This window comes from Lampetra fluviatilis, chromosome 2 (genome assembly GCF_964198595.1).
Source record: "Lampetra fluviatilis chromosome 2, kcLamFluv1.1, whole genome shotgun sequence".
NCBI classification, from domain to species: Eukaryota; Metazoa; Chordata; class Hyperoartia; order Petromyzontiformes; family Petromyzontidae; genus Lampetra; species Lampetra fluviatilis.
The window spans coordinates 32726208-32739570 of NC_136276.1; the positions used below are offsets into that span (position 1 = coordinate 32726208).

General features: G+C 52.9%; 1 protein-coding gene across 4 annotated transcripts in view; it reads left to right on the forward strand.

Moving 5' to 3' along the window:
* LOC144945787 (DNA (cytosine-5)-methyltransferase 3A-like) overlaps nt 1–13152 on the forward strand; it is a 34662-nt gene extending 21510 nt beyond the window's left edge. For 3 of the 4 annotated variants that reach the window (XM_078874317.1, XM_078874333.1, XM_078874341.1), the window contains exons 9-20: nt 650–694; nt 1898–1977; nt 2263–2375; nt 3771–3957; nt 4772–4856; nt 5292–5437; nt 5609–5699; nt 6459–6607; nt 7296–7381; nt 7847–7916; nt 8341–8459; nt 11210–13152. In XM_078874317.1, the coding sequence (XP_078730443.1) occupies nt 650–694; nt 1898–1977; nt 2263–2375; nt 3771–3957; nt 4772–4856; nt 5292–5437; nt 5609–5699; nt 6459–6607; nt 7296–7381; nt 7847–7916; nt 8341–8459; nt 11210–11354 (1316 nt within the window). In that variant the 3' untranslated portion in view covers nt 11355–13152. The remainder of the gene's footprint in view (nt 1–649; nt 695–1897; nt 1978–2262; nt 2376–3770; nt 3958–4771; nt 4857–5291; nt 5438–5608; nt 5700–6458; nt 6608–7295; nt 7382–7846; nt 7917–8340; nt 8460–11209) is intronic. The other variant, XM_078874323.1, reaches the window with a different exon arrangement.
* The last annotated feature ends 211 nt before the right edge of the window (nt 13153–13363 follow it).

Below are 13363 nucleotides of genomic sequence, written 5' to 3' on the forward strand. Positions count from 1 at the left end.
CCCCCACCATACCCCCCCACACTACCCCCCCCCCCCACCGCCCCACTCTGCCCCCCGCCACCCCCCCGCCCTGCCCAACCTGACCGCCCCCTGCCCTGCACCCCGCCCTGCCCCGCCCCACCCTGCCCCCCCTGTCCCGAGCTGAGCCAGCCCCACGTCCTCCCGGTACGGGTGCTTTTTCCACTGGCCGTTTGCTGAGCCGAGCCAGAACCAAACTCAAACCGTGCTACGCCGACCTCGCAAATTTGAAGCTGGCGCGGGGCCAGGATAGAGTCTCGTTTGCCCGAGTGCCCTGGAGCACCAAAGTAACAAAAACAAAACAAATTAATTACAGAAATGATGGGAATAGAAATCGGAGCAAAAGCAACTGCTGTGCCGCTTGAGAAATCAAAAATATTGCACGAACGTAATGCAGTGTTAATTCATAAATTCCCTGGAGGGCAAGCCGGCTCGGGGAGCTTATTTTAGGCCGATCACAATACAATTACAGTGTTAATTTACAAAAATGTTAAACTCATTTAGATGATGGGGTGACTATTGTACTAATACAATTTGTGTACACTCACCGCATGAGGGTTCACAGAGACCTCTGCGACTGACTCTGTACTCTGTAGCGGCTGAGTCTGCTGCTTGTTCCCTGTGTCTACAGAGCAGATCATACAGGAGGTGCAGGAGGACATCCGGACTATTGAGGGTGAGAATGAGCCCCCCCCCCCGCCGTCACAATGGGCCACACAGAGCCCCCCACAACCTTCTAGCAGTGCCGGATTAAGCTAGTGCGGGGCCTGTAACATATGTTATAAAGGGGCCCTAAATAAAAAAAAAACGTAAATATTACAACACAAATATATTACTTGCATAGTAAAGTAATTGTATTTTTTCATTTGCTATACAGCCAAATAATACGACAAATCGCTAACCTTAAACACCCAGTTGTTCATAAAAGTTGAAGGCGGTGTAGTACTATAGTAATAGAGCAAGTGCAGAATCATTGAACCGGAACTGATAGCTTGAAAGCATTTAGCGCGGGGCCCTTGAAAGTGCGGGGCCCGTAGCTACTACTACATATGTAGCTACTTTTGCTACTAGGATAATCTGGCACTGCCTCCTAGCCAACGACTTTAGGGGCAGCATAGCTTGCGAAGTGCGGTGGCCAGGCAGGGTGCAGCCTAGAGAGTTTCGGAATCTTTCATCTTCATTGAGACTGAAGAAATACGATGAGCTGCGTAGCTCGATTTCACAGATGTCACAGTTTTTCGCAGGTGTCCAGCAGGTGTCCAACACCCAATACGTTGCCGTGTCAAATCCACCGCCGCTTTTAAGAGACGTTTGAAGGCTGTCTGCTGCGTCGGGCCTATGAGGAAGCCTGAGCCTGGCTCGACGCTCCCGAGTTGCGGCTGGAATTTGTCTCCTTGTAATTTCGTGAAAATGTGTGCCTTGTAAATAGTTTTTAAATGATCGTACTACTGTTAAAATTAATCCATGCCTCAAGTTTCCTGGCTGGCTGCTGGCTGGGCTCCTCTTTACCGCGACGATAACTCCATTGTGAGTGGCTGCGGGGCCGTTGCCACCAAAACTAGCTGGGTAGCTGGCTACATGGGATTTTTCTTGTAAGAAAAAAACCCTGCTGAATTATACTGAAACAGTGGAGCAATAAGTTCGGAAAAGACGTTTAACACTTGGCGACACCAAAGAGGTGGCAGCGACGATTGCAGAGGACCGACAGGGTTCGTTTGAAATCGCTCGAACTTTTCAATTTGTCCTCCGATACCGGCGTTGGGTCAGGGAGCCGGTCGGCCAGCCGGCCGAGCGTGGACGACGCGGCGGAAACCGAATGCAGGCGACGAGGCGACGTGTTTAATGATTCATCGTCGTGCATCCCGTGTCCCCCTCGCAGAGATCTGCCTGTCGTGCGGCAGCCCTCGTATCTGTGCCCAGCACCCGCTGTTCGAGGGAGGGATCTGCCAGAGCTGTCAGGTGAAGAGACGGCACCTTGCCAGTGCACCTCACCGTTCCTCGCCAGTACACCGCGTCACTTCTCACCTGCGCACCTCACCGTTCCTCGCCAGTACCCGTGACAATTCCTCGGCGGTACACCTCACCACACATTATCACTCCTCACCATAGCTCACCAATGCACGTCACCACCAAAGCCCATGTAAAATGTTGTACTGAGCATTGTGCTGTGTCGGTGGCTGTGTGGTGTGACGCTGGCTGTGTGGTGTGTGTGGTGTGACACTGTCTGTGTGGGTGCCCGCTCAGATCACCTTCATGGAGTGTGCGTACCAGTATGACGATGATGGGTACCAGTCCTACTGCTCCATCTGCTGTGGCGGTCGAGAGGTGCTGATGTGCGGGAACATCAACTGCTTCCGGTGTGTGACGCACACTCGCTCACGCACATACTCGCTCACATGCTCACTCGCTCGCTCACTCACTTGCTCACTCACTCGCACACTCGCTCACGCGCACACTCGCTCGCTCGCTCACTCACTCGCTTACTCACTCGCTCACTCACTCGCTCACTCACTCGCACACTCGCTCACATGCACACTCGCTCACACTCGCTTCCTCACACGCTCGCTCACATTCACTCACTCGCTCACACTCACACACTCACTCGCTCACTCGTACACACACTAGTACACTCACACAACGATCCCCCGTCGAGTGAGCGCACACGATCGCTGCATCGCTCGCTTTCAGACGCTCTTCCGTTCCGATATTAGGAAGCCACTGGAGCTATGCACTTTTAAATCTAGATTTAAAACTCGTTTTGTTCGAACTGATTTTTGTGTTGAGTTTGTTGTCCTTCCCCTGCACCTCCGATTAGCACGGTTTGCTATGTACGGCGCGAAAGAAGTTCAACATACACACGTGTCGCCTTAACAGTCTGTTGGGGCAAGCGCTGTTAGCAAGCATCTATGAAAGGCGTCATGGCATACAGAGGGGTGGGTGGCCAGCACCATGCTTGGCCACCTGTGTGTCCCCAGTGGCGATGTTCACACATCGCACCAGTAACGCATCAAATCAGTAACCCAATCCCCAACCCGAGCCTTTTCAGTTATCCTGTCTCCCTAAGCCCAAACCTATTCCACATCCCAACCTAATCCTCTCCCCAAGCCCAAGTCTATTCCTATCTTAATCCCATGCTTACCCTAACCCCAACCCTAACCCAGACGCTATGCCTAACCCTATCTCCAACCCAGACCCTAACCCCAACCATGTTCTTAAACCTATCCTTCAGCCTAACCCGAACCCCACACACGATCCCTAATCCCAACCCAATCTATCCCGTTGTTCCTGCGCACTTCGTTACGTCGTGCCCACTCACACTCCCATTGCATCGCCCCACCCGCCCCCCCCCCCAAAAACAATTCTAATTTCAGCGTTGCCTTCAATAGGAGCAGCAGCAGTAGCAGCTGCAGCGCTGGTTGCGTTGACAGTGGCGCTGTGCGTCACGTACGTGTGTGTGTGCGTGTGTGTGGTGCTGGGGGGAGCGGTGGTGTAGCGGTTAGCACGCCGCGCTACGAACCCGGCGACCCGAGTTCGATTTCTGCTCACGGCCACCAACACCGGTGACGATTATCTGAACTGGTCTTGGGCCTCCCCTAGGTCGACTCGGCCTCAAATGAGAACCTGGCATTGTGTGTAAACATCACCACCGGGGAGACAAAGGCGGCCAGGCGTGGTGTTGGCCACCCACCCCCTCGTGTGCCGTGCCGGCCTTCATAGGTGCTGCCCGCTAACAGATCGTTGCCGGGCTGCAGGTGCTTCTGCGTGGAGTGCGTGGATCTGCTCGTCGGCTCCGGCACGGCCAAGACGGCCATCGAGGAGGAGCCGTGGCGCTGCTTCATGTGCCGGCCCTCGCTGGCCACCTGCGGCCTCCTGAACCCGCGGCCCGACTGGCCCGCTCGCCTCCAGCACCTCTTCTCCAACACCCACAGCCAGGAGTTTGTGAGGAGCGCACCCGGCGTTTTGAACGACGGATTTGTCCGCGAGCGTTTTGATCGCTCGGACGCCACTCTCGTAGGTAGCTCGGGGTGGCGGGGGTGGCTGAACACGACGGCGGGGGTGCTGCGTTTCACGGACGGGTATAGCCCACAGGAGTTTTGATGGCGTGATTCTACCCATCGGGGTAATTCGAGAGCAGTTTTCAACGTTGGGCACAGTTGGACCGTCACGCCGGCACGGCGTTTACCAGGGCGGCCGTGTGACCCGAACCGCGGACTTCTGCAACGAGCGGCCAAAGACGCGCCACCCCGCCAGGCCGCGTCACCGCCCGTAAACAAGCGCGCCGCCGCGGGCATCCTCGAGATGCGCGGACGCCGTTTTCCGTCGTCGCGTGCTTCTAACCGTCCCGGCTGGGAGCAGTATCGGCAATGAACGCGAACCGCATTGCGGGACCCCCATCCCGCCGACGGACCCACGGATCGGTCGACATCAACGAATCTCTGCGCTTGCTCAGATATCCGTGTAACCCCGTGCCCCCTTCGAGCTCCGTGCGGTGCCGCTGACCCCTTGCGTTGACCGCGAGCGGGTGGCACCGATCCCGCATGTCTGCGGTGGGACCTCGTCGCCGTGTGCTGGGCACCGTATCGGCAGGAGTGAGCGGAGCGCTTGTGTGCAGGGGCTGGGTGTGAGGGGACAGACATGCCACCATGTGCCTCCTCCCATCACCTCTCTCCTGCTCTGCTCTTCTCTTCTCCACTCTTCTTCATCATTCTCCTCCCCCCTCCTTCCCCATTCCCTCCCTCCCCGTGTCTCCCAGGAGCCCCCGAAGCTGTACCCACCAATCACGCCAGACCACCGCAGGCCGATCAAAGTGCTGTCCCTCTTTGATGGGATTGCCACAGGTACGATGCAGTTAAGGCCTCGAGTTATATTGTCGCCTTGTGACAATGTTGGCACCGGCTTGGTGGATTTACGGTTGAGACGTGTGACGTCTGTGCACGCTTGTAGTGTACGAGGTGGTATTTACCGCACTGCGCTACGAACTCGGTGACACGAGTTCGATTTTTTGCTCGCGAACGATAACAGTGGCGGATATTTGACCCAATCTTGGGTCTCCCCTAGGTCTACTTGGCCTTAAATAAGTGGCTGGTGCGGTGTGTTAACCTCAGCACTGGGGAGACAGAGGGCGGCCGGACGCGGTGTTGGCCTGGATACCCTCTCGTGCGCCGTGCCGACCTTCGTGGGCGCTCGCTAACAGCATTTTCCCCAACATTCTAGTAAGGGCTACAAGGGGGGGGCATCTTCGCCTGCGTCTTACACGCGGGTGCGTGTGGCAGGGCTGCTGGTGCTCAAGGAACTGGGGATCCGTGTGGAGCGCTACGTCGCCTCCGAGGTTTGCCAGGACTCCATCAACGTGGGGACCGTGCGGCACGCCGGAGACATCACCTACATCGGGGACATCCGCAACCTCACCTACAGCAACGTGCGGCGCCACACCGCCACCACGCCACCCCCACCGACCCTGCCGCCACCGCCACGCAAACGCCTATTGCATCACCGTACCGCCCGCATACATTGCACCACCGCGCCCCCCACACCACGACACTCATTCCACCTCGGTGTGTGCTCGCTCACCGTGTGCTCGCGTCCGCAGCTGCAGAAGTGGGGCCCGTTCGACTTGGTGATCGGCGGCAGCCCTTGCAGCGACCTCTCCATCGTCAACCCCGCGCGCAAGGGCCTCTACGGTGAGACACCCTCGGCAGCACAACGTGGAATAGCCACGGCAGATGTAACGGGACAAGGGGCGTCTTGTGTGTGTTGCGTGTGTGTGCGGAGCGGTAACGTTTAGTGCGCTGCGCTACCAACCCGGCGTCCCAAGTTCGATTCCTGCTCCCAGCCAACGTCGGTGACGTATATATTTGAACCAGTCCTGGGTCTCCCCTAGGTCAACTTGGCTTCAAATGGAGAATTACTAGTAATAATTGACATTTATTCGTAGGGCGCCTTTCACTAATGACTCAAGGCACCCGGTGTGGTGCAGTGTGTGAAAAACATCGCCACTGGGGAGACAAAGGAATGAACTTGGCCACCCATTCTCTTGTGTGCCATGCCAGCCTTCAGAGGTGCTCGCTGACAGCATTTCTCCCAACAGTCTGTTAATATTGGGGACCTTTGTCTTTTGAGCAGTAGTGTAACGGTTGGTGCGCTGCACTACCAACCCGGCGACCCGAGTTCGATTCCCGCTCACAGCCAACACCAGTGACGATTATCTGAACCAGTCTCCCCTAGGTCGACTCAGCCTCAAATTAGTACCTGGTGCGGTGTGTCAACATCATCACGAGGGAGACTAAGACGACTGGCCGGGCGTGATCTTGGCTCCATGTGCCGTGTCGGCCTTCATAGGCGCTCGCTAACGGCGCTTGCCCCAGACAGTCTGTTAAAGGCTACACGGTGGCGGGGGGGGGGATCTTTGTCTTTTGCGTGTGTCGGCGTGGCCGGCGCAGAGGGCACGGGGCGACTCTTCTTCGAGTACTACCGGCTGATGAACGAGGCGAAGCCACGCGAGGGCGAGGAGCGGATCTTCTTCTGGCTCTTCGAGAACGTCGCCGCCATGGGCAACAACGACAAGCGCGACATCTCCCGCTTCCTCGAGGTGCGTGCGGAGGCGGGCGGGGGGGGGGGGAGACTGTAGTGTCCCTGCTGGAACATAATGGGCGAAGGAGGTCCCTGTATATATGTGTGGAGCAAGCGTCATTGAGAGCTAGGGCCTAACCCTAATGACCCCAAGCCTATGAACAAATCGCAGGGTTGAGCCTCGATTGTCCACAGACCAAAACAGGGCTTTGTACTGTACTATGGTTTACTAAAACTATTTTATTTCACAAGGTAAGGGCCACTGACCTGGCCACAATTGATAGCTCGCTGAAGTGGCTTATCACGTGGACATTTACAGCAGCCAAATACTCTCAAAGCATGTTTCTAAATGTGGAGGGAAAAACCGGAGGACCCGGAGAAAAATCCGCGCGACCACGGGGAGAGAGAAAAATGCCAACTCCAAATATAACGTCGTCAGGGTCGGGATCGAACCCACGACCTCCTGCGTACCAGGCGAGGTAGTTAACATCTCGCCAGCATCTATGCTCCCCGCGTTCGCCCGGCCAGCCCTGACCCAGCGTGGTGAAGTATGATCAAATTAGCCGCGCGACCCGCAGGATGCGCGGGGACGCCCACATCCAGCGGTGGAATGACAGAAAGGTGACTGTGCGTCGTCGTTACGTGCAGGGTGGATGCAGACGGTGACGACTGTGGTTGCTTCCGGTTTTGCTCTCATTCTGCTGCAGTGCAACCCAGTTATGATCGATGCCAAAGATATCTCAGCCGCTCATCGCGCCCGCTACTTCTGGGGGAATCTTCCGGGCATGAACAGGCAAGTTGTCAAAGGCCACCCCTTTGACAGCGTCTGCCGGAGCACGCGTTGTTGTGGTGCATTGAGGGTAAATATATGCAAAAGCAGAAATGAATTCTGTTTCTCAAAGCATAAACAGAAAAGATGATTTTGCCCATTTGGCAGTTGGCTTTTGAGACCAGAGTGTTTAACAAGCCTGACTCTGCTGTTGAAACTCAGAAAGTCGAAACCGGTTCAGCATTTGCCTGCTTAAACAAAAGCTCCTCATGCAAACACATTAATCTCAAAAGCCACTAGGGTTAGGAATAAAGCGTATTGTTGTGTATAGCTTGGCGCGAAGCACCTTAGTGATGTCTCCATGACTTATGAGCGAATGGCGGCCGTTGTTGTTGTTGGTGCATGTGTGCGGGGTGTGCAATTCGTATGGTGTGTGCCGGTGGCCTGCGTGCCTGACTGCGTGCCTGACTGCGTGCGTGCGTCACGTAGACCCCTGGCGGTCACTGCGGTGGACAAGCTGGAGCTGCAGGACTGCCTGGAGCACGGCCGCACGGCCAGGGTACGGCCACAACCCCTTGAGAGAGATGCATGTACAGAGAGACGTAGAAGCACCTCCGATTAGCACGGCTGGCTATGTACGGTGCGAAAGAAGTTCAATATACATACAGAGAGATGTAGCTACAGAGACACGCAGATACATACAGACAGACACAGATACATACAGAGAGACCTACACATGTAGATAGAGACATAGATGAAGAGAGAGAGAGAGAGAGGCAGATGGAGAGAAAGACAACAGAGAAAGAGAGACATGGAGAGAGCAAGGCACATCATTTTTCATGAGGGTGGGGGGAGGGATCCAAGCACCTGGGCACCTGCCATTCACAGGCATGCGTTGTTGTGCGTGCATGCTGGGTAACGACGGCGTGGACAACGAGGCGAGGACTCGATCCTCTCCCCTGTCCGCCCGTTGCCGTCCTCAGTTCAGCAAGATCCGGACCATCACCACACGCTCCAACTCCATCAAGCAGGGCAAGGACCAGCACTTCCCGGTGATGATGAACGGTCGGGAGGACATCCTGTGGAGCACCGAGATGGAGAGGTGAGAGTCCTGGCAAGACGCAGGGGCACCCGGCGCTAGCCTGCACCGGGACCCTCCGTCCACCTCGGTCGTTGATGCCGTTGCCAGACGGAGCCGTACCAAGCCGTCGTTTTTGTCCATCCAGGGCGTATCTTAACGGAGACGTTAACCCTGGCCACAGCGCTCTTGTCATCCGAGTAAACGTGGAACGTTGGGTCAATGTTGGTTCGTCCAGTGGTTCCAACCGCATGCAGAGGCTGGCACAGCGTTCAATGTCTCCGGGGACGTGTTCTCGTAATTACAGGTTTCCCCTGCTTTACTCAGGTTCGGTTGTGTGTGATTACACAATGTATATGCGGCTAACTTATTCCTACCCAAAATTCGCTCTATGCAGTTGCGGCTATGAGGTCGGACGCGGGACAACATTGTCTGTGTAACGTGTGTGCTGTGTGCGCTACTCGGCAGGCAGCTGTTGAACTTATTTCTCACCGTATGTAGCCAACCGTGCTCATCGGAGGTGAGGGGTAAGGATTAGCAGCTATCATCGCCATTCTTAGGGCGCCGCGGTGGCGAGATGTTAACTCCCTTGCCTAGTCTGCAGCAGGTCGTGGGTTCGATCCCCAGCCTGACGCCTCTATATGTGGAGTTTGCATGTTCTCCCTGTGGTTGCGTGGATTTTTCTCTGGGTCCTCTGGTTTTTTTCCTCCACATTTAAGATCAAGCCTTGAGAAAATTTGGCTTGCTATACATTTTCACGTGTTAAGCCACTTTGTTGAGCTACCAATTGTGGCCAGGTTGCTTCTGAAAAAGAGCTACATAGCTCAGTGGGCTATGCCTGGTAAAAAAAAGAAGCTTAAAAACACAAAATAGCTTAAATTTAGACTTTCGTGACTGCAGGAATCAATATTTTTTTCTTCTTTCGGTAAAGTCACGTAGATAGAAGAAAAAGAATAATTAAAAATAAGGTGAATAAAAATGATAAATAAAAATAAAATAAACAAAAAACACTAATGTAGACTGTAGCCTCGTTCTTAATCGGAGTGAGTGTACTGGCAGTCTATAATGTAGACTGTAGCCTGGTTTTTAAGCTTGGTGAGCGTATTGGCAGTCTATAATGTAGACTGTAGCAATGGTTATTAAACTGAGTGAGCGTACTGGCAGTCTATAATGTAAACTTATTCTTGGTTCTTTCGGTAATAAAAATTAAATAAAAAACAAAAATCACGACATTTTGATCACAACACAAGCGATCGTCTTCAGGAGGAAGGAGGTGGAAGGTCACCGAAGGCAACCGTTTATAAAGGTTTAAAAAATGGGCGTGGCACAAGCGGTTCTGTGTCAGGACGAAGTGGGCGGGGCATATGTGTCCTGGGGTCAGAGGGCACCAATGTGAAAAAAACGGAACGTGCAGTGCCACAAAACGTCTCGGTGTCAGAACGAAGTGGGTGGGGCATATGCGCTCTGGGGACAGATAACAAGAAAACGACACAAATCAAGTGATGACTTGACCTGTGCTCCCTTGACAAAAAAACACAAATCAAGTCATGACCCAAAGTGGTTGATGACATCTTTACAATGATTGCTGAGTTTATAACCATCCTCTCGGTTGAAATTGTGTCTGTATATATGGATGGCTTCATGAACGAATCTTTGTTGATAGCCAGTGGGCTTGCAAATTACCATCGTCTTAGAGAAATCAATTTCGTGTCAGCCAGCCGCATTCAAATAACGATCAGCATTAGGCAGATTTGAAACACGCTAGGACTAATACTTCTGCCGTGGCTGATCATTATTTGAATGCGGCTGGCTCACACGAAATAGATTTCTCTAAGACGATGGTAGTTTGCAAGCCCACTGGCTATTCAACAAAGATTCGTTCATGTGCTCCCCGATTAAGAACCAGGCTACAGTCTACATTTGTGTTTTTTATTTTTATTATTTTTGTTCACTTAATTTTTTTATTTTCTATCTACGTGAAATTACCCAAAGAACACAATAGCTTGTTTCAATCGTATTAATAATATGTTAATATTATTACGATTATTTAATTCTTAATTTTAGAACTTTCGTGACTGCAGGAATTATTATTTGGTTCTTTCGGTTAAGTCACGTCTAAAATTAAGATTGAACCACTTCTACGGGGAAGTTTTAAGCTTATCTTTTTTCTCTCTCTCTGGCGACTTGTTTTCTCTGCCTGTGTCCTCTTTAGAATGTTCACACTTAAATTCTAACTTAGCAATCTTTGAAATACGTAATCAACCAGGCTATGCGTTAATTGTGTGTTGACCGACCCTCTGTGTTGTATTACATTACATTTCGATATTTTACTGGGTTATTTAATTTTAGTGTGTCCTTCTCCTGATTTTCAGGCTTGCTTGCCGTGTCATCGTACTTGCAGCACCACGTCTGTTGACCACTCATTGATATGCAAATTTTTCTCTAACCCCCCTCCCTCTCTCTGCCTCCGCCCCCCCCCCTCTGTCTATTTAAGGCCACCCCACAGAGACGATCACCCCTCTCTGTTACCTGTGTTGCTCTCGCTATGTATCTTGGTGATATCTGTCTGCTAATATGTCTGTCTATAGTTTTCTGGTTAGATTTTATGTCGCTATTTCATTATACCTGATGATGATTGCTTGTGTTGCAATCGAAACGTCGTATTCTATTATTTAATTTAATTTATTATTTTATCTTTAGACGTGATTATTTAATTGCCGACCATTTGAAGACTGAACCGTTTGACCGGCGCTGGCGCCCGCTCGCGCGTGCAGGATCTTCGGCTTCCCCGTGCACTACACGGACGTGTCCAACATGAGCCGCATCTCGCGCCAGCGGCTGCTGGGCCGCTCGTGGAGCGTGCCCGTCATCCGCCACCTCTTCGCCCCGCTCAAGGACTACTTCGCCTGCACGTCTTGAGCGTCTCGAGCGGGCGTCGCGCTCCATTCCGCCCCACGACGGCCCCCCTCCGCGGTTAACCCGGGCCGCGAGCATGCGTGGTGTCGGGTCGGCGAGCGGAGGAAGTGGGGGGGGGGGGGGTTGCCCAGCCCGTCAAAGTTCTCCGTGGCCTCCGCGGCCACCACCGGCCCCCCACTGCCCCCCCCCCCCACCCCCCCTCTCTCACCCACCCCACGCCGCCGCCGGCCATCAGTCGCCGACGCGCCGTGTTGAGCGTGGTTCGGGGCCGCCCGTTTTTTGTCGAAGGGGAGACCAGGCCCCAGGTAGGCTTCGTGCAATAGCTGAGTTCGTTCGGCCGACGTGAGTTTGTGCAATCTGCATTTACGGAGAGCACGAGCCGAGTCTGAGAGGATTGCTCGGCAGCGTGGAATGGAATGGAGCTCAATTCCTGCTTAAACGTTACAGATCGTTGCGAAGGAAGGAGATTTTCCATCGCACGGGTGTATTTGAAATGATCTAAAGGAGGACAAAAAAATGGTAATTACGAGGACCTTTAAAGAATAAAAGTGTGGTGTTCCCCAGGGTTCCGGTACTAGATGAGTGCCATTTGGTGGGGCTCTGCGCCACCAAATGCCACTTTGGCCCCCCAAGTTCACTCCCCTTAGCGGTGCATCACTGTTATGGTGTGGCCCCTCCACACAGCCGCTCTACTGAGCCCCCCCCCCCGATCGGAGAGATGTTGAAGCAGGCCCTGTTTCTTGCAGGTGAGGCCGTGTGTTGAGTATTTTGTTTTTTTTTCAAGCTTTCGCCTAACGCACTACTGGGGGGGGGGGGGAGGGGGGGGAGCATCTTCAGGCGAGTTGAAGATGCCCTGAGCAGTGCGTGGCTCAGCTTGCAAGCTTGTGGGACACCCTCGGGAGTTGAAGGGGGAACGGTTGAAGAAGCCAGCAGTAGTGCGTGGAGAAAGCTCGAGGGAAGAAACGCTCGCGACACGGCCCTCACCTGCAAAGCCGTGCCCAGGATTATGCGTCGCTTCTAAAAGCAACGTCTGCGCCCTTTAAAAATAACCAATCGCTCAGAGTTTTATCGACAACTTACGATTTGTCAGGACCACTCGTGAGTCGATCGTCGCCGGTAACAATTATCAACACTAAATAAGTAATGACAGGGTTAATAATTAATTCGTTTCGTCATTAACATCATCAAGACTACTGACATCGTCATGCTTACCTGAGCCACGTAACGGCTGCAGTGCGAGCATTGATGGCGTCACGATGGCTTTGTTGGATGGTTGCCCGTTGATGTCATCCTGGCAGCAGATCGCCCAGTGGTGTCGTGGGCCTAATGACGTAATGCCCAACAGCAACAGCTCTTAAGGACAAAGAGAGTTACGATCTCACCATAGCGACACCCATACTTAAGCGTCGTGTTCTTTACGATATTTAGCATCGTATTACAAATTGTAGCCTGCCGGACTTACGGCGAAATGTTCTGTTATCCGGCCCCTCGGTCACACCTGGCCACAAGAGGTCAATTTATGAGCAGCGTGGAGGATGCTTCCTTTGGCTGGTGTCCGTCTTGTGTTCGAAACATCACGACGACCGATCGATCGCGCGATGACTTTTTTCGTCCTCCTTCAGCGTGATTTCAAAAAATCGCCGTCTTTATATCCAGCTGGAAAAGTAAAAAAACAACAACTAAAACGCTGACGCAGCGACGAAATATAACGGAATATATTTATAGGATCGTGGTGTAAATGATGTGTGAAAATGGGCTTGATGGCAATATTTTATATTCTTACTTTAGTTGCAACAAGAAATTAACTAAAGGCAAAAAAAAAATAGTGTTTTTATAGTTGAGTGATGGTGCAATACTGTCTGGGGCGATAGCAGTGTCTGTAGATGCTGCCTAGGCCACTTTTTTGAAGTGGCCTTTCCAAAAAGAAGAAATACCATCCACTCCGCGTGCACATCCGACATCAGCAGTGGAATGTCCACCGTGGAGGAGGATGGAGGTCGCACTAAAACTGC